At 36.3% G+C, this 25,871-nt stretch overlaps 5 protein-coding genes and 1 long non-coding RNA gene across 7 annotated transcripts; 1 reads left to right on the top strand and 5 right to left on the bottom strand.

Annotated features, from left to right (window-relative positions):
* Nucleotides 1-791: 791 nt before the first annotated feature.
* On the bottom strand, nt 792-2,112 carry LOC132167250 (RING/U-box superfamily protein). The gene is made up of 2 exons (XM_059578161.2): nt 1,517-2,112; nt 792-1,049 (listed from the first exon to the last, which is right to left on the bottom strand). Exons 1-2 carry the CDS (start codon nt 2,053-2,055, stop codon nt 980-982), a joined length of 609 nt encoding a protein of 202 aa, XP_059434144.2. The 5' UTR covers nt 2,056-2,112; the 3' UTR covers nt 792-979.
* A 2,078-nt stretch (nt 2,113-4,190) lies between these two features.
* Nucleotides 4,191-8,561, top strand: LOC132168183 (proline-rich family protein). The gene is made up of 3 exons (XM_059579300.2): nt 4,191-4,570; nt 6,058-6,192; nt 7,981-8,561. The coding sequence occupies exons 1-3, from the start codon at nt 4,388-4,390 to the stop codon at nt 8,347-8,349; spliced, it is 687 nt and encodes a 228-aa protein (XP_059435283.2). The 5' UTR covers nt 4,191-4,387; the 3' UTR covers nt 8,350-8,561.
* Nucleotides 8,562-10,055: 1,494 nt separating this feature from the next.
* On the bottom strand, nt 10,056-14,447 carry LOC132166517 (Glycine cleavage T-protein family). Its single transcript, XM_059577350.2, has 5 exons — nt 13,826-14,447; nt 11,979-12,232; nt 11,729-11,827; nt 10,516-10,674; nt 10,056-10,410 (listed from the first exon to the last, which is right to left on the bottom strand). Exons 1-5 carry the CDS (start codon nt 14,272-14,274, stop codon nt 10,163-10,165), a joined length of 1,209 nt encoding a protein of 402 aa, XP_059433333.2. The 5' UTR covers nt 14,275-14,447; the 3' UTR covers nt 10,056-10,162.
* Nucleotides 14,448-15,475: 1,028 nt separating this feature from the next.
* ANNAT8 (annexin 8) lies at nt 15,476-18,653 on the bottom strand. The gene is made up of 6 exons (XM_059578321.2): nt 18,263-18,653; nt 16,984-17,129; nt 16,591-16,809; nt 16,148-16,360; nt 15,798-15,887; nt 15,476-15,712 (listed from the first exon to the last, which is right to left on the bottom strand). The coding sequence occupies exons 1-6, from the start codon at nt 18,378-18,380 to the stop codon at nt 15,506-15,508; spliced, it is 993 nt and encodes a 330-aa protein (XP_059434304.2). The 5' UTR covers nt 18,381-18,653; the 3' UTR covers nt 15,476-15,505.
* Nucleotides 18,654-18,745: 92 nt separating this feature from the next.
* On the bottom strand, nt 18,746-21,761 carry LOC132163401 (uncharacterized). The gene is made up of 3 exons (XR_009438284.2): nt 20,330-21,761; nt 20,044-20,130; nt 18,746-19,514 (listed from the first exon to the last, which is right to left on the bottom strand). It is a non-coding gene; the product is annotated as an uncharacterized LOC132163401 (long non-coding RNA).
* A 7-nt stretch (nt 21,762-21,768) lies between these two features.
* Nucleotides 21,769-25,157, bottom strand: EMB2739 (embryo defective 2739). Of its 2 annotated transcripts, none has more exons than XM_059573677.2 (2): nt 24,872-25,157; nt 21,769-24,797 (listed from the first exon to the last, which is right to left on the bottom strand). In XM_059573677.2, the coding sequence occupies exon 2, from the start codon at nt 24,770-24,772 to the stop codon at nt 21,791-21,793; it is 2,982 nt and encodes a 993-aa protein (XP_059429660.2). In that variant the 5' UTR covers nt 24,773-24,797; nt 24,872-25,157; the 3' UTR covers nt 21,769-21,790. The 2 variants fall into 2 exon arrangements, with proteins under 2 accessions (XP_059429660.2, XP_059429652.2); XM_059573669.2 differs by having other exon boundaries at nt 21,769-24,785.
* Between the last annotated feature and the right edge of the window lie 714 nt (nt 25,158-25,871).

Raw genomic sequence — 25,871 nt, 5'->3', positions numbered from 1 at the left:
AAATGTTACACGCATTTTTGCTCCTACACTTTTAAGTTCGTATTATTTGATGTGATAGTAAAAATTATCATTGAATTTTGGACAAATCAATGTCAAATTTTTTATCCAATGATAATTTTCATTGTTACGTCAGAGAATGTATTTATGAGTATAATAGCATTTCTCGGCAGATCTTGCATTGGAGTAATGCTAAAACCTATGCCCCATCTCATCCTTAATTTATTGGACTAATCTTTGGATTGTTCTTTGTTATATATATATATATATTCAATGACGGATGGGTACTACCATGTCACCAATGTGGGGTGAGATGAGGATATGGTTTTTACTGTTCTCCTTGCATTGTTACTTCCCTCAAAGTATCATTTAATTTGTAATGTTCTCTCTGGTCTTTTATTTATTTATACTTTATTATTATTATTATTATTTTGGAAAATACCCAAAAATGCATATGCAACATGTTCCTTTTCTCTTTCTTAAACCAAGGGAAAGTTATACTGCTACCCAAAATTTAGAGAAGACTTTAGCTTCCCTTATCTTATATATATATATATATATTTCTCTTTCCTCTTTCTTTTTCTAGAATTGAATTGAGATAATATTGGAATAACTATTCAATTAGGAAAAATGAATAGTATTTCTCAAGAATGTTGAATAAAATAGCCTTAAAGTTAGAATATATGATAACCGACAATAATAGAATTCTTATAATACGCCCTAACACTTGGAAGTTGGGTTAAAAAAAAAAAAAACATAATTTCAATAAAATTAAAACATCACATGCATTCCTATCTAGTTTGAAACAAAACTACTTTGCCCTAAAAAATTTCAACGAAGTTAAACATGAATTTAATATATAATATATCTGCATATATCAAAGACTGGTTAATGACTATTGAAAAGAGGCCACCTACCATCTCTACCACTAGACAGAAGAAATGAATGGCAGATCGGCAAATCTGTGCCCCCATTTACTCCATCAACCGCAATCTACGGCAACCCCACAAATATTTTTCTTTTCTATTTGAATGCCACTACCAGTAGGTTTCCTACCATCATATTGTTGAAGAAAATAAATATGCATTAATGGCAAATATATAAATAAGATTGTTTATTTTTATATGCATTGGGATTTGAAACACCTAACCCCATCAGCCTAAATTATCTTTATTATGGACCCCATTAGGCAACAAAAAAAAAAAATTATAATTAGGCAATCTTGATCCATTGGGATTTGAACACCTAACCCTAACTGGATTTGACTTAAGTGTTGTTTAAAAATAATAATTAAAATAAAAAGCATCTAAGCCAAATCCAATCCCCAAAAACCCTAATGACCCCATTTGCTCCATTAGTTTAAAAAATAATAATAATAATAATAATAATAATAAGAGAAAGAAATAAATAAATAAACAAAAAACCTCTATTACAAAAATAAAAATAAAATTTCATCTATGCTTTGTATTAGTTTGAGAAAATTATAATAATTAAAAAAAAAAAATTAATACAAAATCACCTGGCGTGAAAGGCCAACGGGACCAACTCTGACAAGGGAGTTGCAATAGGCGTAGGATTCGTCGAGGGAGCAGGAGAATTCCTACACAAAGGACACGTGGCGCTCATCCGAAGCCATTCATCAATGCAATCTGCATGGAAGCAGTGATGGCAATCTGGAATGCACCGTATGCTATCCTTGGGCCGATAGTCGGACAAGCAAATGGAGCATGGGCCGTTGTTAGGCTTTGGTAGTCTTCGACTCTCACCGAGCACCATCTTCGGGTAAGATTCTATAATGGGCCCATCAAGGCCCATCACCACCACCACGGCCTCTGCCGACATCCCTAAGGTAGACCCTCGAGTTGACATCTCAACCCCGTTATCATTGTTACCACCATCACTACTACCCCTATCGCTACGACTGTTAGCTTTAACTCTAACGCAAGCATAAGACGCAAACATGATAGTGGAGATGAGTACGAGAATGCTAACGGCAATAGCGATGCCGTAACCGAGGCCGACACCGGTGGTTGACACCGGTGGATTGGCAGTAGACATTAGAGAGGGAGAAAATGAAAGAGAAGAAAAATAGAGGCCAAGATGCAAAGAAGTGTGAGAAGAGTGGGAACATAGGAGTGATGGAGGGATGTATAAGGCTAAAAGGGGAGGTGGGGCTAAGGGGCTCCGGGGCAAGCGGGAAAAATTAAATAGCTTTGTGACTTTGGTGTTAATGCTCAACGACTTTCCGGAATGACATAAATGCCCATGTGATTGGTATCCGAGAAAGGGTAGAAAGTGGAGGCGTGCATGGAAAAGTGGTATTGAGGGTCCATTTTGTTGATTATATTTTATTAAATAAGACCAATTTGCACTTTAATTTTTTTTTATTTTTTAATGTAAAAGACCAATTTGATAAGGTTTTTCTGAGCCAATGTTTGTGCAGGAGAGTGCGGCGTGTGTTTATTTACAATGAAAATATTCATTGCTTAGAACCTAAATTTAGGGGCCATTGGGCCTTTGTTTAAGGATCTCGGCCTTCCCCAAAAAGATAAAGACTAAGAAATTAATAAACAAAAGTTTCAAAAAGAATATATATATATATATATATATATATATATTGAACAAAGTGTTCCTCCAATCTAAGTTTGAGGAATTTTTTTCATAATTAAATTGACATGGATTAAAAATATATGTTATGTGAGAATTATATATATATATATATATATATATATATATATATGAGTTTTTTTTTTTGACATGTTCACACTATGGAAGGGGGAGGAGGATTCGAATTAGTGACCTCTGCTTCATGAGGCTTAGTACACAGCTGATTGAGATACTCCTTAAGGACTGTATGAGTTTAATATAACTGATTGAAGGAATGAGGAAAAACTTTGTCCATATTTTAGTCAATTGATATGTGTAGTGTGTCACTCTAATTTCACATTGGGAAAACTATCTTTTTTTTTTTTAGGAAAAAATATAATTTAGCCTACCAAACTACTAGTCATTTTCATTTTATCTCCCTAATGTTCAAAAAGTGATAAAGTAGCCCCTAAACTACCAACCAATTGCAATTTAGCTACTCCGTTAGTTATTACCGTCAAATATGATAAAAAATTCAATACTACGGCGTTTTGACAAGGTTAAGTTACTAAAATACCATTTTGAAAAAAAAAATATATATATATATATCAATTAAAAAAATGTCCTCCAAAATGACGTCGTTTTGAGGAAAAAAAAATGGTGGTTTAAGGGTGGCTCGCCGGTCACCCCCATGGCCGGGCCACCCCATAGGCCATGGGGTGGCCGGCGAATCACCCATAAATCACCATTTTATTATTTTTTTTTCAAAATGACGTCGTTTTTGGGGGGCATTTTTTAAATTGATTTTTTTTTTTTTTTTTTTGTCAAAAAGGCATTTTAGTAACTTAACTTCAAAAAACGACGTTGTTTTGTATTTTCCATCCTATTTGATGGTGTTGATTAACATAGTGATCAAATTGCAACTTTTTGGTAGTTTGGAAGTTACTTTATTACTTTTTAAATATTAGGGAGATAAAATGAAAATGATTGGTAGTTTGGGAAGACTAAATTATATTTTTCTTTTTTTTTTTAAGAATCCATTAGAGACCCATCAAATTTATAGAGTGAATTCTCTCTCTTTCTCAATCTCAACTCATTTGCTGGGTGATAGGGAGAATTTTCCAGCTTAGCTTAAATTGACGGATAAGGACCTAAACAATTTGGTTACTTGAATTACATGCAATTTAAGCAGTTTCACGATCTAAGGAGCTGCATGGCCTACTTATTCAAAACAATTTGAACACCACACCAATTTTAGGAGATTTTAATCCAAAATTGACACCGACTTTCATATCCGGAGATCTCCAACAGTTTGATCAAATTGTTAATAATTTGGACAGTAAATATGATAGAGCTCCTCACCTGTCCGAGTTGGTTTTGGACTGTCCACTCACCTGTTCGAACATGTCTTAAGCAGTGCGCTCACCTACTAAAACATATAAAATTAATAAAAATTATCTTATATTTATAATCCAAAAAAAAAAAAAAAATTGTTGGGAGCGGAATCCCTCAGAATTTTCAGTACCAAAAGAACAGCAGCCTAAAGCCCGGCCCAAAACATGCATGTAAAGAGCGAGCTCACATCACACGTAACCACACGGTCCACGCCTCTCAAACTCCACCACAAAACACCCATCCAACTCACAAAAAAATCTGTGTCTCGCTCTCCCTCCATTTCCCTGCAAATTCCTACAACCCCAGAGAGAAAATCGCAAAATTTTCCAAGAAATATATACCAATACGAGGCCGGAAGTGTTTCTGAGCTGATATATATATAAAACTCTTGCTCTTTCAAGTTTCAACAATGGCTGCCTGTGCATCACAAGCAGTGATAGCTGCAGCCAACACCTGCAATTTCCCAACGCAAAGGTTCTTCAGCAACAGGTATCAGTGTGTGAGTAAAGTACGAACTTCCAGCGTCTTCACTATCAAGGCTTCAACTGAAGAGACTGAGTGCAATGTTGAAGAGTGTGCTCCTGATAAGGAGGTGATCAGTTTTCTTCCATCACTTCTTGTTTATCTTTTCTTTTTCTTTTTTTAGTTTATTTTCACTGTTTGGTGGCAAAGAAAATATGGCGGAAAAGATTGGAAATTTGAAATAATGGGGTCCAAAAAAAGTGACTTATACTAATACAGTTATATTTGATTGCAATTGATAAGATTGCCATGCTTGAAATCCAAATTTGCTTGAAATGTTCTGCTAGAATTGTTTATCTTCTGCCCTTTGCTCTGTTTCCGCAGCTCCTCACTGAATTGGGTTTTTTCTATTTGGGAAAGAAATTTTAGAAGACAGACTAATTTGTTCCATTAAATCCTCAGAGGATTCATTGGTCCGTTTAGGGAAAAATTGGCTTTGTATTCTCTTTATTTTATGGCATGTTTTGTTTCAGTTTATTTATTTCATTCTGGTAAAGGGCTTTTTACTAACCAATTAGAATTCAGGGTTTGGAATTAGTTGGCATGAGATTTTGTTTTGTGTAAACAATTTAAGATTTTTGTTTTCATGTTCAGACTAAAATTTTCCTTATGTTTTATTGTAAATAGTACGAAGAAACTGAAGATGGTAGGGGTGATCACACCATAATAGGTGTGGCCATCCCCACACCTAATCATCCCTATGGAAGGTGATAACTTCCATGGAGATTATAGTTAAAAGAGAAACAATGCAACTCTTCATGAAGAGTTGCATTGCACTATAAATAGAGTGGGGATCAGAATAGTTTATTACCATTATTGCATTTTTGATTCTTCTTTCTCTTTGGTCCTCCATCAGATTTCCACCCTAACAGGAGTAAATCCTTCCATCAATAGATCGTTCAATAATATTCTTACAGAAACCGTTTGTCTAAAAGTTTCCTTATGTTGTAGTAGTGAGTCACACATGGAGAGTAGTGACAAAAAGTAAGGGTTGATATACATGATCATGTCCAACTCACATACTTAACAAGAAGGTAGTGTCATTGTGTCAACATGTATATGAGGGCCTTACATGAAGACTTGCCAAGCTGTGTACTCTACCTTGGCAATTTTTCCTGTCCAATATGCCACATATGCCATTGTCATAAAGGCCTTATGAATCTATGATTAAGAGCTACTTTCTTGGCTTAAAAAGGTGGTAATCAGGATTAATGCAGTACTAAAGCGAGGTGGTAGCCTCATTTCCTTACTAAATTTGATACCATGGACTCTAGGAAGCATTTCATGTCAGAATCAAGATTTCCTATGTTTTTGAGGCTCATTGTGACATGGGTTTTCATCTAAAACTTATTATTCATATGTTTATATTGTATAGAAAAAGACCTTGTTTATTTACCAACATCACTTTGCTACTTTATCAATTGTGCAATTTATGTTTCTACCCAAAAGCAAGGGCAGTTGATTTCCAGGATAATGCAAAAGCTCATCAGGAACAATGGGGTGTTTTTCTGCTTTCAATATAGCAAATTTAATGTGTTGTGCTTATGGGAAAATTAGGTTGGGAAGGTCAGCATGGACTGGTTAGCTGGGGAGAAGACCAAAGTGGTTGGAACATTTCCGCCTCGCAAGCCGGGTTGGACAGGCTATGTTGAGAAAGACACAGCTGGGCAAACAAACATATATTCAGTTGAGGTTGGTGATTTTGAATTCTTACTACTTTCTCTCTGTAATGGACTCTGAATAAGAAAAAACATTCTTCAAGAGTTTTTTTGTTGGTCCAAAGGACAAAAATAACATGTAAAAAATGATATTATTATGAAAAATGATCATCAAGAATAAAACTTTGTGTACATATATTTATTTAGATCTTATATTTGAGAAGACGAGTCACTAGATTTTGCAATTAATCAGAATCAGGACATGATAGTCTTAGCAAAGAAGTCATGTTAATCAGCAAACATAACTCTCACACGGTTGACCCTTCTTCCTTTCAGGAAGTTCAATTTACTTGAAATATTTGCATTTAATTTCATCAAGATATTGTCATCAACATGTTGGGAAAATATTTGAGAAAATCTGCGAGAATATATCTGCCACCCATATCTATCAATTTCACATGAATGAAAATAGCTTAAAACTGATATATTAATGGCTTAGCTAAGTTTTTTTTGGTAATAACATTGGAGGAGAATGGTTGAAAATGACAAACCTCTCTTTCCGTCTGCTGCCATCATTACAATTTCTTTCTGAGGCTTGCATTAGTGCATGGCAGTTCCATCTTGGGATAGAAAAAGTTTAGCAGAATCCTCATTAGGTTACTTTCACAAGGCAAGGCAGAGCAAGCATTGCACTTTTTCAAACCTTTTGTTCACCGTCTAACATTTTGATTTATGAGGCATATGCCTTACATGACCTGCTCGTTTAATCCTCTCTCCCTCTCTGCAAAATAACCTATGTTTCTTTTGATTGGATGTGCAAGAAAATTTAACCTAACCTTTCAACTTTATTTCCAGTTAATCAAATTTTTCTGTATCCTGATCAATTAGTTGACACACATTAAGATGCAACTGAGATTGGAGTAACTTCTTTAATGTTTGTTTGGAAGATAATGTATTTTCTTCCCTCTTTCTACCCTTTCTGATATGTACCAAATTAGGCCCATAGAATCCGGGCTCATCTTTCTGGAAAGAAATTCAAAGGAGTTGTCTGTCTCTTATACAAGACATCTCAGTCTCACTTGATCATAAGTCCGAGAATCCTGTTAAGATTGCATGACAGTATAATTACCACAGCCTGGAATACCATTTGGACAGTCAGAGTTGGCCATTTAAAGCAACCATATATATATATATATATTACACTTGCAACTACCCCAATGGTTCGGCTGCAAAATAGGGGAAACCTTTTGGTTTTCTTGTTCCCCCTCCTTTCGATACTTCTACCCTTGTGGTTGGAAAAATGCAAATGAGAAATTTATGGTTGTTAATAGTTGGTGTAAAATAGCAATTACATCCTTACATAATCTACAAAGTCTATGCAGAAGAAAATTGGTATTCCAAAGACTAGAATTTTAGTACTTGCAGGCTAAGTAGGGTTTATTTCAAGTAAATATGTCTACTTTGTGACGTAAATTTAGCTTTTATCAACAAACTAAGATAGTTTTATAATTTATGGTTATTTTTGGCCGGTAGACCTTTTTGGGCGTGTATTGAAGTGACAGAATGTAACAGTGTCGACTTCAGGGGGTATTTCCTTTGTGTCCAAAAAAGGAAAAAGGGTAAAGAAACCACACAGGTGCCTAAAAACAGAGTCATCTGTGTCAGTTTACCTTGAGACGATTGAATAAAATTGGTGCAACATCAACTGTTCTTGGGATCATTATTACTTTCTTGCATCTTTAGCCTTCTTATCTGCTCCTCTCTTAATTCTTCAATGTTGTAATTTCTTGCATTTCATTCTCATATCTTCTTAACCTTCCAGCCTGCAGTTTACGTGGCGGAAAGTGCGATAAGCTCTGGAACTGCGGGTTCTTCTTCAGATGGAGCTGAGAACACAGCAGCAATCGCCGCAGGCCTTGCCCTAATCTTTGTTGCTGGAGCTTCATCAGTACTCCTCCAAGTTTCTAAAAATCCACCTCAAGTGCAGACCGCAGAATATTCCGGGCCATCCCTTAGTTACTATGTCAACAAGTTTAAACCACAAGAAATTATTGAAGCCTCGGTGCCAAACGAAACTGAATCACCCTCGTCTGTTCCGACAGATAGCTCTGCTGCTGAGGTACCCCAGATTCAGGTCAAATCCCAAATTCAACTGCAGGCCCCCACTCCAGGTGTTGAAAGTATCTTTTAGGGAATTGAAGTTGGTATGGTTTATTGAGCTGTAAAATCTTACTAAAAATTTTTCTTCATATTTTGAATGTATCTAATTTACGATAAAGATGTATTCTCTGCAACGTTATGGAGATGTGTATCGCATTGATCGCAAACATGGTTAGAAATACAGTTTTGTTTGTGCCATAGATCATGTTACATGTGTTATATATGTTTGAAAATTCTGTGTCACATTTTTTAATCTAACTTTTTGGTAGTATTGAATGGATACTTTGAAGTAATGTAGCATTACTATGGTTCTGAAGCCGCAGAAACTTTGTAAGTTAGCTGGATATATTACTATGGAGTTCCTCTGGGAATTATTTCTCAGGTAGAATCATAACAAAAGTCTATCCATGGAAGTCGATTTCTATCCTTCTCTTTTTGGGAGGCTGTGAGGCCATGACAATAATCTCTCATTAGGAAAATGATCTCTTTCATGTTAGTTATAGTTCATACTATTATAAGTTCAGTGTTCATAATAATCAAAGGATAAAGTAGAGAGTGACACTTTAAACAAGGGGAATAAATCAAAAATTCTGTAGAGATTTGATTAGATTCCATTTTCATAAGTGGTATTGTTTTTCTTGCATCTCCTTCAAAAAAGCGTAAACATCATAAATTAAAACTGTCTCTTGACTCAACCCAAAGACATATTCAGTTCATGAAGCTGTGCATATTCACATCCTCCAAATCAGTAGATCCAAAGAGAGCACTTTCACAAAATGCAATTTTATTCAGGCAAAATGGAACATCCACTAAAGTTCTGGATTATTAGTAAAACAGAAAGCTACATCTTAAAGGCCCTATGAAAACTAATAATCATGGTGTAGACAGACGTTAATATTGATCAGTTTAAAAATATTTTTAATTTTATTAGTATCTTATGTTATAGATATTGAGTTAGTAAATATGATAAATGTTGACATAGTAACTCTATAAGTGTTAATATTTTTAGAGTAACGCTACAAACAACATTTTTATCCTACAATGCTAATGTGACAGTTTTACTACAAACAACATTTTTATCCTACAATGCTGATGTAACAATTTTAATCGCTAATATGACAGTTTCAATCCAAAAATTAGTTAGGACTATCACGTCAACATGATATGAATAATATGAAAGTTTGACAATTTCACTCATCATCTGAACGTGAAGTGCAAAATGATATGAAAATTTGACTCTTTTTATCATTCTCTCTAATTTTCACCATTTATATTAGAATTAAATGTTACTAAATAGAAAGGAGCTTCTTACAAATTTGGATTAGATAAATCAAACTAGAGTCAAATAGAATACTATGCTAAATCAACATAATTTAAATTTAATTATTTAATTAATATTCTAAAAGTAATCAACCTTGCTAAATCAGCACGAGCTTAATTTGATATTGTTTATTTAAAGCAATCTGCTCTAGTTGAAATCAAATATTTATGCAAAAAAAAAAGTCTCTGGGAGGAAGAACCTCCTGCTTATTTGTTCCATTTCTGAATGTAGTTTCTCATTAGTCATTACATTAACGTATACATTTGCAACCACTAGCCTTCTTTTCCTCTTTCAATTACAAATAAATAAATAAATAAATAAAAGATTACTGCAGCAAACAATTTTCTTCTTTTTTCTTTAATAAAAGAAGAAAGAACTGCCTCGTTTTATTCCTCACTAAAAAAAGAAAAAAGAAAAAAGAAAAAAGAAAAAAAGAAGGAAAATGTAAAGAAGAACTACAAGAAGATAGTAAGTAGGATTGATCTGAGTCCAAAGGTGTAATGTTTTTCTCTGAAGAAGCACTCTAAGCAACTGCAGTACGCTGCCGTTGATGCTCTAGAAACCATTCGGCAGGCCACCAATCTGGTCTAATAGCCTCCACCTTCACATTCTCCTGTCCTTGTACCCTCAATGTACCTGATCCTTTGAAGGCATTCTCCAACCGCAGAAGACCAAGCCCTCGACACCCAAGTGCAGTCGTCACGGCACCGACCTTCTTGTGGGAGGCTGTGTCCATCACCTCTGAGCCAGGACCGACATTTTGCTCCATTTCTGAGGAATAGAAATACAATGCTTGGGATATGCCAAGACAAAGGAGGAAAAACAAAAAAAAAGAGAAAGGAACAAAAATCAGATGAAGGGAATGAAGAAGATTACCTTCTCCTCTATCATTGAGAAACCTTAAAGGAAGCAAACGCTTGCGGATCACACCCCGGTGATGCGTACGAGCTACAAGCTCTTGCCCAACATAGCACCCTTTGTCAAAGCTTATTGCATTCAGACCCGCAAGATTGTATTCAAGTGGAATCGCCTCACCTAGACATGATAATAATAATTCCATGGTTTACCTCCAAATAAAAATCAGTGACATACACCACACAAACAAACATAACATGTGTACCTACATTATATACATGACGTGAAAATTTTCATAATAAAAAAAAGGAAAAAAATCATATTTAATCTCTAAGTTTTCTTCTAATTTGGATTTAATCCTTGATTTTTCAATTTTAAAAATAAGGTCATGAAGTTTTGTTAGGTTTCAAATAAGTCCCTCTATCACTTTACCATTGAAGTCAACGGTTTTCCATTTACCACATGTGACTCCTTTAACAAGTCAGCGTGCGTCCACATTAGCAGCCCAATGTCAATGCCGCACCAGCATCCATTAAAAAAAAAACACCGTCATTAGTCCGAATAGCGAATCTACCTGCGATCCTCTTTGGCTTGAAACTTAGAAACCATCTCAAGGTCTATCAGAATGAGTACCAGCGTAATGGGTTGTTTGGTTAACTCTCTGTATGGACTCACAAATGGGTTTATGAGTACCAGCATAAGGTGTTTTGGTTTTTGTTCAAATGTAATCCAATGACTCATTTTGTTGTGCATGACATCCAAGGACTCGTATAGTCACGTGGTGTTTTGTTTTGTTTGGTTTATTTTCTTATTTTTTTATGGATGTTGTGGCACTGACATCTGCTAATGTGATTGTTGACATGTTAAATGAGACAACACGTGGTAGATGAAAAACAGTTAACTTTGACTGTAAATTAACATAGAGACCTATTTGAAACCTGAACAAAACCTAAGGACCTTATTATTGGAAATTTGAAACCCAAGGACTTAAGTCAAAATCAGATAAAAACCTAGGTGCTAAATACGATTTTTTTTTTTTCCAGAAGAAAAGAGAACAAAAAAGGGAATAATCATATCACAAATAGAGTTACAAAAAATGAAAACAAATTACCACAAATTGGTGGAACAAAAAAAAGGAATATTACAATCAATTAGATTGAATTCTGCAGTCTAAAATACATTCAGAAAAGTACTGCAAAAATAGCAAGCATAACATTGAGGAGATAAAATCTACCTTTTGGAATCTCGGTCGACCCTTCTGCAACACCCTTTTGTAATCTCCAGAGCAGGTAATTCTGTTCATCTGTTTCTTTGTCAGCCTCAACCAAAGGTGCTGCAACAGCCATAAAAAGGAAATGATATTTGCAGCTTTTCAATGAGTGGGTCAATCAGATGATCCATGATATAACCATAAGCCTCTGAAAAGTTGGTGATGCTGTAAACATATACAGATCTCATGACCAGCAAAAACTTAGAAAACTCACGTGTTATATCTGATGGGAAGATCCCCCTGAAACCTAGAGAATCTAATCTGGGATCCATGAACCATTGCCATCCAAGATCAACTCCACGTGAAGCTGACCTGGCAGTGCGATCAACACCAGCACCCCAGCCAACACTAGCAGCCTCTGGTTCTTCTGCAGATGAGGACTTTTCAGACAGGTTCTTACCATAGCGCTGCCAGCAAGAGAAATCTTTTGCCACATTCTCAATCTCAACCTTAGACCTCACCCTGTATCTGCCGCCACAAAATTAAAAATAAAATAAAATGGAAGTTGCATAAATTTTAAGGCCTATATCGCCATACAGAAATCACACAATTGCTCCCCCAAAAGAATCATGCAGACTTGGTAATTCTAGAGAAAAGTAAATACATAGCAGATAAAGAGCTAAAAAACAAATGGTTTTTCACTAACTTAGGCAAGACTCGGTAAGTGGCTCACTGGTGCCTCGGTGGCTGGTTACATATTGTACAGCGTCATAAATTGAGAATGGATTGTCAAATTTCTAGCAAGATATATGTTTGTAATCAGTAGATAACAAAAATCAACTTAAAATGAGCAACGTCTATCATAATCTATCCATAAGCCCAAATAAATCTCTCAATTGGAGATAACTTATTTATGTCGCATAGCAATTTACCAAGGCAATGATTAGAGGATCCCTTTGTCTTCGAGTTAAGATTGGATCCCCAAGCTGCAATTTTCCTAAATACCTAATAAAATCAAGGTGACTGCTCAGTCAAACAGTGAACCTAATAAAAAAAGGCACCATATCTATAAAATGGATCAGGGACAAACTGCCTACCTAGGAAAAATAGCTGGCATCTATGGTGAAGTAGTCAAGTTTTAGTGTTGCTTGAAGGAATCAGATATATCAGCTAATAATAATTCACTGCTTGAAAAAGGTACACATGAAACATTTCACAGATCACTGTCGCTACTAATGCAGGATATTGTATTCCCTCCTCTATAGTAAACCAGGTCATTCATCCAAAACTTCAACAATGTTCAACAAGCATAAGTCGTGACATATTATTCTCCAAACAAAGTTGCCAAAAGAAAAAAACTATTGTTCAAGAACACAGTATAAACGTAATGATTCCTTCATGTCAGAATAAAATGATTAAATTGTCATTTTCTATCGGATTAAGATTTTGGAAAAATTAGCGGTTTAACATGGTATCATAAACATGGTATCATAGCAGAGGTTCTGAATTTGAATCTTGACTCTACAGTTACACGTAAAAGAGGAGTGTTTTAGAATATTAATTAAATTATTAAATTCATCTTTCCTATCAGCCAGCTTAAGCTTCCGAGATAAATAGTTCTTTAACCATCCCCAAATGTGTAGCTTCACTGTCTTACTGGTACGTTGTTGTTTCCACATCTCAAGTTCTCAACAATAATAGCTCCCAGCATTTCATCCGAGGAGAACCAATATGAACTATTACTCGCTAGAACACACAATCGCCATGGTTAGCAGAAAAATTCTGCAGTAACAAAGCGACTCTAAAATGATCTACAACTTCTTATACTTATTTAACACTGCAAGCAACCGTACAACTAAATTTTTTAAGAGAAAACAGAACTCATTTTAGTTCAAAAGCGAAATGTGTATCTGAGGGTTCATAATCAGGTGTAATATAACTAAGTTTCTAACCTTCCTAATCTACTATAAGATTTATGTTTGGAAAATTACTATAAGATTAATGGGTAAATTACTCTCAACCCAAAAATTTGAATTTCACAAAAACATTTAATTGAAGGTCCCAAATAGATACTACAACTTAGCATTCACCAAACCCTTTTATAATTGATTGAAAACTTACTTCTCGAAGGTCTCCAAGAGCTCATCTAGTACAGTAGCATCCACATCCGCAAAGAGCTCCAACGACTCGTCCGGGTCGGGCCCGGGCCCTGAACCCGTCCGATCGAGCTTGGCTTCGGGCCTCGGCGGCCTGTACAAGAATAGGTCGTACAGGAACCTTCCCTGGGGGGTCAAGAGCGCGGCGTACATAGGAGGAACGGACACGGCGGGCAAATTGGGTGTGGGCAAGGTCGAGGTTCTCTCACCCATTGGTTCACCGAACCCCCGTACATCGTTGGTCAGCAGGCCCTGAAGGAACTTCACTGTGTCCGGACCTCGAAACCGGACCACGGACCGGGACTTGAGGAGAGAGGCCACAGGCCCAGCGGTTTCGCGGTGAGAGAATCGGCGTGAGATAAAGTTGTGCGCAGTGGGCTTGGGGAACCTAAGGGAGGCTCTGACCCGGTGCATGGTTTTTTGGTTCCTTGCGTTCTGAGATGACGAAGAAGGGTTGGTAATGGAAATGGAGCTATGGCGGTGGTGGTATGTGGAGTTGGGTGGGTGACACGTGTTCGGAGGCTTCTGGGGTTTTGCCACGTATATGGGAGGGAAGTGAGGCTAGCGTGCCAGGTGCTCGACGATAGTTCTGACCGAAAAGCAATTTTTTTCAGTGGTCATAGATATGGATGGAGCAGTCATATACATCACCCCGCCAGTCATATCATTCATATATTTTAATTTTAAAAATATAATTAAAATATTATATTTTAATTATAAAAAATAAATAAATAAATAAATAGGAGTGTGCATGACTATTCATACACGTCCGTATGATGTATATCACTGCTCGATATGAATGCAAATTCCCTCCAATTATTGGAAAAATTGGAGATTCTCCAATTTTTAATCTTGGTCATCTATTTTTATCTAACAGCTCATACGATGTAGCGTGTTCCACTTAAATTAAATAATAAAATATTTAATTAATTTTTTTTAAAAAATAAAACTAAAAATAATAAAAAATTAAAATCAAATAAATAAAAAATTGTGGTGAGGGTGGCCGACCAACCCAATTGAGTCTGGTCTGGGGTGGCTTCGGCCACCCCATGGCTCTTGAGGGTGGTTCGGCCACCTCATGGCCCTCCCGAACCACCCTCAAGGGCCATGAGGTGGCTTTGGTCACCCCCAAGGGGTGGTTGGCCCCATGGCCCTTTGGGGTGGCTGAGGGGTCGATCTGCCACCCCCAAGGTCCAAACTCAGTTTATGAACCTGTATTCGCTTAGTTCAAATCAGTAAATCCAAGAAGAGAATATTTCACAAAATGTAATTTTATTCACATTTAATAAAATCATTTGTTAAAATAAGCATCTTGTTTACTATGCGTTAAACACTGCGTCAGAAAATCTTAAATGACCATGTGTTATTCTAAAATTTAAGCTAAAAAATGGTGAATTTAATTATTTAAATAGAATAGAATAATACATTACTAATGATTTTATTCACTCTAAAGCAGAAGGGTGCTAAACATCATTTCTCTAAAAGCCAAGGATTTTGTGGACATCTTGTTGAAGAATCTAATCCCATAAAGTCTTGAAATTATTATTTTTTTTTGTTTTTTTTTTTTTTTCTAATTGAATAAGAAAATGGTTACATGAGAGAATCCTTTCCACTTCTGATTCACGTCTTGAATTGGTTAAATAGCCTAAAGCTCATCTCTCCCCAATATGGCAAGAAGAAAAGCCTTGAAGTCTCCTGATGTGTCCCTAGCAACGGCATCATCCAAAGCAATGTTGTTCCTCTTAAAGTAGAGCTCCTTTACATCCTTCAAATCCTTTTCTGCACGAGTGATGATCACACGGCTGAGAGCATCCTCATCGGTTCCCACTGTGTTGATTGCATTGCGCAAGACCTAATCCAAACAATACAATTTGATTCTATAAACATCCTCAAGCAAATTCATCACATTACAATATGTTACATGTATATATATATACCTTTGCATAGTACTTTTGAGGGTCTTTGATACATCGGATAGTTGTCCTCAATGCAGCTAAATAGTCATCAACTGGGTCACCCAACAGACCCTAAAACCCAAATTCCAATTATCAATAGCAATCACATAAAAATCAAATGATAATTGAAAGAATCATGGGCTCTGTTAAAAAACTGTGGGAATGAATTTTTTCCGTCTCAATTTGATGGAAAACTTTTTCCAGAGTAAAAAGTAAATTCATGGCAACCTATTTTCAAATGCAACATCAACATCAACAAATTGAATAATAATAGCTCTTTTTTTCCCTAGTTTGTCAATAATTCTCTCTTGTTATGAATGAACTTTCAATACCTTGGTAATGGATGTGCCATGAATATCCCTGTAGTGGTTGAAAGTTGCCTTGAGCTGTGCCTTGCTTCTTGTACTAAGAATTCTGATAAGCTCTTCATGGTTAAAAGCCTTTTCTTGGATTTTCTGATAAAGAATATATGCTTCTGAATGTGCTATTTCTGTATCATACTCATCCTCATCATACCTGTAGGCGCTTACTACTGCAACAAGAAGCTGCATATCAAAGTCCACAAACCATAAGCTCCTCATAGACATAAAAGTGCGACTGTTATTGACATTTTTCCATTAGAAATAGTTCATTAGTTTTTCAGGACCATAATGTTAGATAATGTACTCCCAAGTTATAAATATGAATCCACCAACTAGTAACTGAAGGCTGCAAAATGATTTATTAGGCAGTGCTGACTATGATCTATGAATGCTATTTGTATCTTACAACATACTTTCCTAATGTAACCAGTAGTGTGAGAGGCCACATCTTCTTCAAGAGAGTGCTTGTATCGATACCGATAAGCGCGCCTTACTGCCAAGAGCTCTTCTGGGGATCTGATGCATGCAGTTTCAATAATTACCCGGTAATCGGGTTCCGCCTTCTGCAGCGCCGAGTTAGTTAAGACAGCATCCCGATCAGCAGGGTCCAGAGTCCAGTGGCATATAGCTCTCTATTTCCATGCCATTTTGATCAGTCACAAAATTTCATCATGGAAAAAGCAAATGCAGATGATAATTATATGTCATCATAGGTATGTAAGGTTGTAACAAATATAAATCAAGTATAATCTGAAAAAAAATATTTGTATGAATGCAGACATGTGAATTGTTAAATATATATTAACCTCGAAGTCCCCTGAAAGTTCAGATTTAAGTTGCTTGATAAGATCCTCTTGATAAATTTCTTCATAAGCCATCCTTATGAGCTTCCTCTGAGTTGCATTTCTGTGTCCTAGTATGGAAATTATAGCCCTCTCATCTGTTCCCCATCCTATAAGAATATCAAAATGACAAGGAAACTGATTAGTATAGGCATTGGCTTTTGACAAATTTATACTTTTGAAGAGGAATTCATGCATGAAAGCTTAAAGCAATAAACCTTTTTTTTTTTTTTTTTTAATCATACTATAGCCAAAAGAGCAGCCATAAAACGACTTAAAATATACTTTTGTTTTTGTAAAACATGTACTGCCTTTTGATATCTATATATCTACCCTAAATATCCCCTCCTGACTAATGGCTTGAAGTTGTGTGCAAGAAGCCAAAAAACGAAGCATGTATATGGCTAGCATTGGCAATGTCTTTCTTCTAAATATTACTTATCAAAAAAAAAAAGTTGTCTTTCTTCTAATATTCACAGACAGTTTTCCTCTAAACTTTCCCAAACCCAGTTTATTAAACTAACAAGTGTTAAAATGATGTGAAAATTACATGCATTTTGAACACATTTGTTTAATAAACTACATTAGAGAAAATTATTAAAACCCAATTTGAAAAGAAACTATGTTCAATATTCATTTGTTACTAAACTTCTTTCCCATACGCTTGAATAAATGGGAAATGAAAATGAACAACGTTGTTTTTCATGGATAGAGATTCCTAGCAATTTTGTTGCCCGAATTAGGCAGAAAATGCGAGAAAGCCCTTATGAGGCCCACCCACCCCAAAAAAAGTATCGGGTAACTTGCCCTGTCTTGGTATGTGAGCCTTATAGGGACTCTTCAAAATTTGATGCCCAGATCCATATTCGTTTTTCATCGGGTATGGGTATCTCCGATGTACAAGTTACGAGGTACAAGTTTTTATGTCGAACCAACGTAAAAAGTTGTTCGTGTGTAACAAATATTTTTTGCTGCCATGGCAGACTTGCCATTTCCTTTAAACATAAAATTAATTCATCATATTCTTTATGTAACAAAAATATTAGCATGTTAATGAAATTATGATTAATTTCAAGAAATAAGTAATAAACAAAGTCAGAAAAACAATAAATGAAATTTAATGAAACTTTTTAACCATATTTCCAACATCTCAGATCAGTAGTATACGTAGCATTCGCATAATATAAGAACTAATAAAAACTTTGACAAGCACAGGAGAAAAAAAAAAATGAAGAAAAAAAACCTTGACAAGCCTTCTTGATGTTCTCTGCATCTTCAACTGGAGAAAATTGCTTAGGAGCAATTAGGGTAGCCATTGTTTGCCTCTCTCGAGTTTTGGACTGTTGGGATTTTTTCTTCATTTATAGTGGCCAAACATTTACAGCATCCGTTTCAGAATTAATAACCTCAATAGATGTTATTCACAAAACGGGAATGTTAGTAATTAATAACATAGATTAGCATGTAAGTTACAAACATGGCACTTTGCCACTTTCAAACCCCCTGTTCTTTGTTCCTTTCTCATTCTAGTAACACTTCCTAGCAACTATTGTCCAATAAACAAGCACAAGCTAATATATTTTCTGTTTCTTTTTCCTTTTCAGTTACATGTGTTTTTAGATCTTCATTGAAGAAATTCATAATGATAAAGAAAATTAAAGGAAATAAAGAAACTAAAGACAATATTTACAAGTGGTTTAGTATTAGACATTTACGCCCATCACTAGAGAAGAGCCCAACATTTTCACTCTATTGCTTGATTGATTTACATTACAAATATGTAATATTTGATTAAAATCAAATCAAATTAGATTACAACCAAATCAGACTCTAATATCAATCAAATCTGATTTCTAAAAAGATAGAAGATGATATGTAATCAGAATAATTTGATTACAATCTTCTATTCTAACAATCATATCATAAAAGGTTTCAACCAAACTATATTAGGAGTTGGAATCAATTTGCTCTTATACTTTACAGAATGACAGTTTTAGCCACAGGAATTTTTGTTCATTTATTTATATGATTCCGGGCAGCATGCAAATCATCAATTGAACAAAAATCAGCATTCAGCTCAAATAGCTTAGCCTGATCTCTTCCAGCAGTTGGCATTCTTTCAGCCTGCCATTGTCAGCATTCCATTGTCTGATAGGAGGACTCACCACCAGTGTAAGGTGCTCCATCCATTTGAAGATTTTTCCTTTAGGCACAGAGCATCCAGATCAGCTAGGAATTTTGTTACCATCCCCTGTGTATCATGGAAGTCAATGCACCTTCATCATGTGGTATGTCTCCTATGTTAGGCACAGAGCTTCGGATATCAGTTAGGCATTGAGCATCTCTTTGTTTTGAATGTAACAATTCTGCACATCTTCTCCTTTCGTCTCAAAGTTATTTGGCATTTTAAATGCTTTTGGACGTGTTATTTGTCTCTCTTTACAAATTGTATTTTCTGTCATGAGGAACAACTTTGCCATCAATGAAAGGTTCCGCTGTAAAATGAAAAACAATATCAGGATGCCATTTAACACACTTATGGTATTGGGAGTTTTGAAATTCTGAAATGGATTGAAATTGGAAGGATCAATACAATAAAACATTTCAACCCAACAGCTAAGTTCTGTACCAGAAAGGAGACGATAAATAACTCAAAAGGTACATAAAAGAAACAAAAAATTACTGGTTTGCTATTATCATTCACAACTAAACATATCAGGGCAGCAGGGATCGGGTTGCACTTCAAATATGCATAATCACGAGTATAGTTTTTTTTTTAATAAGTAAACATTAAATTGAACAAAAAACTTGACTTTGATTCAATACATGCTTTATTATAACTCTTCATCCTCCTACAGCGTGCTTGATTCATAAGACTCATTAAAAAAAAAAAAAAAAAAAACTTCAAAAGTTGAGAAGATAAACAATAAATTTTACCAAGCAAAAACTCATTTTGGAATTTGGCTATGATACTAAGCTTCAGAATTAAGTCAACATGAACACATTCATCCTTTGAATAATCACCTTCCAGTAAAGCAACTGAGGAAACATTGCATCAAAGATGGCCACTACAGTTGTTTAGAAGGCCTGGATACAAACTTTTCAACTCGCCTACATATTGCAGTAATATAACCATTATAACAAACACAATTTAAATCAAATGGAACACATGTAGGGAAAAGCTGAAGGGCAGAAACGCTGCATAAAGCAGTTATTTATTGTGCATATATATCTCACACTTGCACACATCATCAAAGAATAAAACTAAAATATAACACCTGGTGACAAGAAGATATCTGAAGCAAATTACCTTATCTCAAAACAGACTAGCCCCCATGCTGCAATTAGCTTGGAATGAACTCTCAAAAAGAAAATGTGATATTGCTGTTATATTTTTTTTTTCTGCAAGATCATATCGAATACGAAACTTTAGCAAGATATAATGAATCTTCTCATCTAAAACAAAAAGACCTTGTGCATAAGCAAAATGGTGGAATTTGTTGAATAAAACAGTTATACTTTGTAGATCGAGTCAAACATGGATTCTCAATTACAAAAAGAGTCAATGAAACTTGAAAATGAAAAGTAGCAGCGTTAAAAGCCAAAAATGATTTCCATGATTAATATCATTAGATTAGCAACACACAGATAATCATCAAAATTAGCTATAGATTTTCTTAAACCCTGTTGTTTTTGTCCAAACCTTTTGGCAAAGGGTGAAATTTTATTGCAGAAGCTCACACCCTTAAAAATCAGCATTTCTTTTTTACTTTGGTAGAATTAAAAATCTTTATTAAAGTACCTAACCAACAACTCCATAATCCTATCAGGAATAGACAAAAAGAAACCTCAATGCTCCTTGCCAGCTGCTGAATCTGCTAAGTATAGCTTTAATTCCCCGTGGAAAAAGCATTTATTGAGCCCACAGGAACTCTGCTCATTGTGGCATTATTATTCTTTCCAGTTCAAGGCAAAGGCCTTCCCTTCCAATGTAGCTTGGAGCTCATGAAAGAGTTACTACAGGGAACACTTGTAGAAGCCAGCCAAAAATTGGCCGACTTCTGCAACCAGAAGGATCAGTATTTACTTGCCACCATCCCTCAAGAGGAGCTTCCCATCTGAGTACACATGTTTTCACTAGAACTAAGTGACTCTCAAAACAAAGACGCAAAAATAGAAAATAAATTTTGTTTCTTGCATATAATATTCTAATTAAAAGGGCAGGTGGGCAAGCCCAATTGTGAATATTCTATTTGGGCATAACTATAGTAGCACCTATCCACTGGGAGCCGTACAAGAAGGGGCCTTAACGGTGAGAACCACATGCGCTCCCTCAAATTTGACTAAGTCATAGCCTGATCTAGCCTTACCAGGGTATCAATGGGAACCAAGTTGATTTACACTACTCAGGCAAGAAAATTCCCATTGCAGGATTCGAATCCATACCCTAGTGTGTACCTAATCAATTTGAGGATTTTCATGGGCCATTGAACCACCACCCGAGATTGTATTGTTTCTTGCATATTGATAACTAACTTGCATCACTAACTGTTGAATTACTCAATTCAACATGAGAAAAATGTCCAAGTGAAGATGATCATGGCTAAATTTAATGAGCAAACTAATGGGTAACAAGATAAGCAGCTACAAATGAAAGTGATAGAATCCATAGCTACTTAACAAAAATGAAAAAAGATTTGATCTTGTTGAGATTGGAAAATCAGATGGACAGTAGGCTTTACAGCTTACCTTCTCATAAAAAAGGCATTCTCTAATATTCATCAGAACCAACAGATTTCTTTTTGGCTGGAATATCCAGGGAGAAATTTCTCAAGATATTGGAGCCATTCATTCCTTGTGCACTAAAATAATTGAATAACCATAAAACGGCAGAATGGTTTATCATAATCCCAGCTGAATTGAGAAAACCAGAATCCCCAGTCTTGTTATCAAGTTTCTCAGAAAAATTAGCTAAGCTATCAAATAACACTGAGGCATTAGACATGACCCATGTTGCCAGAACCGCAGCAGCAAAGTCCTGGAACACATTATTAGGTAATAACATGATTGCCCCAACAAGCTCAGGTGTGGGTGCACGACAACTACACAATGTAAGAAGGCCTTCAACTGCAATGGCATTTCTTTTTGCATCTAGTTCACCTGAGCAGAAAAATCCCAAAATCACCTTCTCCAGTTGCACCTTGGAAACAGCAAGCTCCGATCTAATCAACCCCCACAACTTATGTTGTTCCAGACAGCCCCATTTGAGAGAGCTCTCAATTAAGTGCAAAATGGTTTCAGTGTTCTCACCAAATACAGATAATTTTTTCAAGCCAATTTCAAACTGTACATCAACTAGATCGGTGTGATCCAACTGGCTGACAAGTAACCTGATGATGTCTTCCTTACTGATGGATAAATCAGAAAGATGATGAAAGACACTGCAGAATAAAAATTTCAATCTTTTCCTTCCCCATTCAGTACAAGATATCAAGTCAGAAATGAGGAGCTTTGTCAGAGATGTATCAGCATCTTTATGTAAGATAGTCCTTGAATGCATAAGGAAACATCTGTAAGCAGCAAATGCACTATCTACCAACATTGAGAATAACTTATTGTCTATCTTTGAAGTAGAAGCAAGAGTTGAAAGAGAATTCTCCTTTTCTCCATTGAGAAAAGAAATATAACCATCAACGTGAAATACCAGAAAAGGCATACTTAAATCACTTCTTTTAGCAGAATCTTTATCAACCGTTGTATCTCCTATAGAATCCACCATGGATGCCTCATAAGCTAGTCTTGATGCATAAGATAGTAACCGTACTCCCACAGAAAAACCATTCTTTGACCAGGATAGAAGCATGCCGTGCATCTTGGGCTGAGAAAAGATAGAGGAACGAATAATTAAAGCTGTGGCAGACCCTATTTCATCATCACAGTCAAGCTTATCTGGAAGAAATGGAAGAGAGGTAAATAGTTTATACCCATTCAACTCAAATTCCTTTGCAATTGTAGAGGACAAAACTTCCGGGCAAATTGTGCCACTCATTGTTTCAGTATTATTAAGATTCACAAATGCATTTAATAAGTCATCCAAAGCCTTAAGGCCCATCACGTATGATTTCTTAATCTTTTCTCTAAAAATTTTAATTAAATTATCCACAGAAACAACTTGGTGTTCGCTGGCCACCACTGATGGAACGGAAGAATCAACAGGTTTAGTGGCAAACCCGTCTTCCTGGATGCATGTAAGTTGCCCTTTTACTGATGGTGATGGAGTTTCCATACAGGGCAAGTATGGCAAGCTCACACGTGCTAAAAAGTAACAAGGAAAATTGGGTGGCTGCTGCTCTTTAGAAACTCCCATTTTCATACCTGAAACGGACCATCCAAGCCTCTCTCTCAGAAAAGGAGAAAGTGCATCACAAGAAGTCAAAACATCCATTGACTGAATCACTCCTTTCCTAAGAAGTACACTGAAAGCTGACGACACTCCCCTAACTATGATATCATTACGCTGCACATCATAGTTATCCATAAGGAGGAACAAAAATTCGAGAAGGGTATGAGTCATGTCAATGTATCTGGGAATGGAGTATACCATTAATAACATTGCAGGCTCAATGTTCATAAGATTATCTACTCCTTCATCAAAGAAAAGCCAATCATAAAATAGAGCAAGCTTTGCATTGGCTCCAACGTGATTCTTCCTACAAAGACTCAAAAGCCAACCGATAACAGCCCATCTTGGAATAACATCTGACTGAATAATTTCATTAGTTGGGTGGTGTGCACAACATATAAACCGAACAATGTCACTCACGATTGTCTCTCTCTCCAGCCCATGTAGAAACTTCTTAGCAAACCAATCCTGGTGACGCTTCTGACTCCCCAATTTTACATGTGTGAGTAAAAACCGCAATTGGGTCTCCATTTCTGGAGTAATCCTAAGTAAAGCATATCGACTTGATGTCCTCGTGCAATAAAACTGCGAAATATCAGAAAATCCTGGAGTCTTAAACTCACTCGGGTTTAATACTAAATCTTTCCATATAGCTCTAAACTCAGGCACATGGACCAAATCTTGTAAGACTCTAATGAAATCCCTCCCAATTCTCAAACACAAATGAAACTGCTCCCTCACTACTTTGACACAAAATTCAATCTCCAACTGCTTCAGTGCCTCTAAATTTGTATTATTCACTAGCCTACAATGATCAGCTAATAGCCGAAGATACGTGTACAAAGCACTCGTCAAAACCAATGGTTCCTCTTCTAATAAGCAATCCCATTTGGCCAAAAAGATGCTCACCAACTCAAAACACAACCACAAATTCCCCTCGCAATAATCCCCACCAACAATTTGCCTCAATAGACACACCAACAAACCATCAACCCCTACTGCCGAAACATCAATCATCTCCTTAGCAACCCAAACCAACTGTTTTCTCGTGGATTCGATGAGCTTCGCATACAATTCATGAACAACCTTGACAAGCAAACGTACAAATAAGCCATACCCATCAGTGACAATAGCATGCAACTGCTTAATATGGGTTTTGGCAAAATGGGGTTCGCATAAAACCCCGTAAAGAATGGCCTTGTTGAGCTGAGCATACTCCTGTTGGTCTGGGATTGTCAAGGAAAATGGGGGTCTTAGTTTGGGTTCCAGAAGCTCAAAGGCCTGCCTTAGAGAGAGTTCCGTTTGGTTCTCAGCTTCGTAGGAAGCGATTTGTATAAGTTTTGAGGCCATGAGACAGGTTCATCTAAAGCAATAACTAAAATAAGACTAATCAGTACTGTATGTGAAAGAGGAAAAGAGACTGGGATTGAGAGGGTTATTGAAATTTACCTGTTGGAATCCTAAACATTAAAGGATTGTCAGTAGGGGGAAGAAAAGGCCCAGGTAGTGACTGAATGATACCTTGGCTCGGGCAAGAAAAGGAAAGGTAAGCGTACCACTACCTAAGGACTTCGCATGGAAGAACCTAGCTGAACCGGATCAAGGGTCCTAACCGAGCCCTACTGACCTTCTTTGACTCTTGCCAACCGCCCCTTGCAGCGAGCGCAACCCGTACACCTTTGCTTCTTTTTAAATTTTAGCTATGGATTATACGGATCTCCTCCAATTGAGGGGAAAATTGGAGAGTCTCCGCTCGTGAATTTTGGCCTTCAATTTTTATACAATTTCCTACATCACGCAACGTGTCCTATTTAAATTAAATAATAAAATATTAATTAATTTTTTTTAAATCAAATAATAAAATACTGGTGGGGAGGCCAGCTAGGCGGCTACCCTAGTTAAATCTAAGGGTGGCCATGGCCCTTGGAGGCAGCCGAACCACCCCCAAGGGCCGGTTGGGGGTGGTTGAAGCCACTCCATGACCCTTGGGGTGGATATGTTACCCCCAAGGTCTAAACCCATTATTAGAAAATGATGAGTTTGGACAAGGGCCATGAGGTGGCCAAAGGGGGTGGTTCGGCCACCCCTAATGGCCAAATAAAAAAAAATGATAAACTTTTTTGGCCCTTTGGGGGATGGTTCGGCCAACCCTAATGGCCAAATAAAAAAAAATGTGAAACTTTTTTGGCCCTTTGGGGTGGCTGAACCACCCCCAAGGGCCTTGGGATGGCTTCAGCCACCTTAAACTGGTTGTTTGGAGTGGTCGAAGTTTTTTATTATTTGATTTTATCTTTTTATTTTTTATTTTAATATTTTCTTTTATTTTCTTTTTGAAAATTAATTAATATTTTATCATTTAATTTAAGTATGACACATGACATGATGTGGGCTGTTGGATAAAAATGAATGGCCAAGATTCATAATTAGAGATTCTCCAATTTTCCACTCA

Source organism: Corylus avellana, chromosome 2, assembly GCF_965113065.1.
Source record: "Corylus avellana chromosome 2, dhCorAvel1.hap1.2, whole genome shotgun sequence".
Taxonomy (NCBI): Eukaryota; Viridiplantae; Streptophyta; class Magnoliopsida; order Fagales; family Betulaceae; genus Corylus; species Corylus avellana.
Note: the sequence above shows the minus strand (reverse complement) of the source record. Positions and strands in the feature narration are given on the sequence as shown.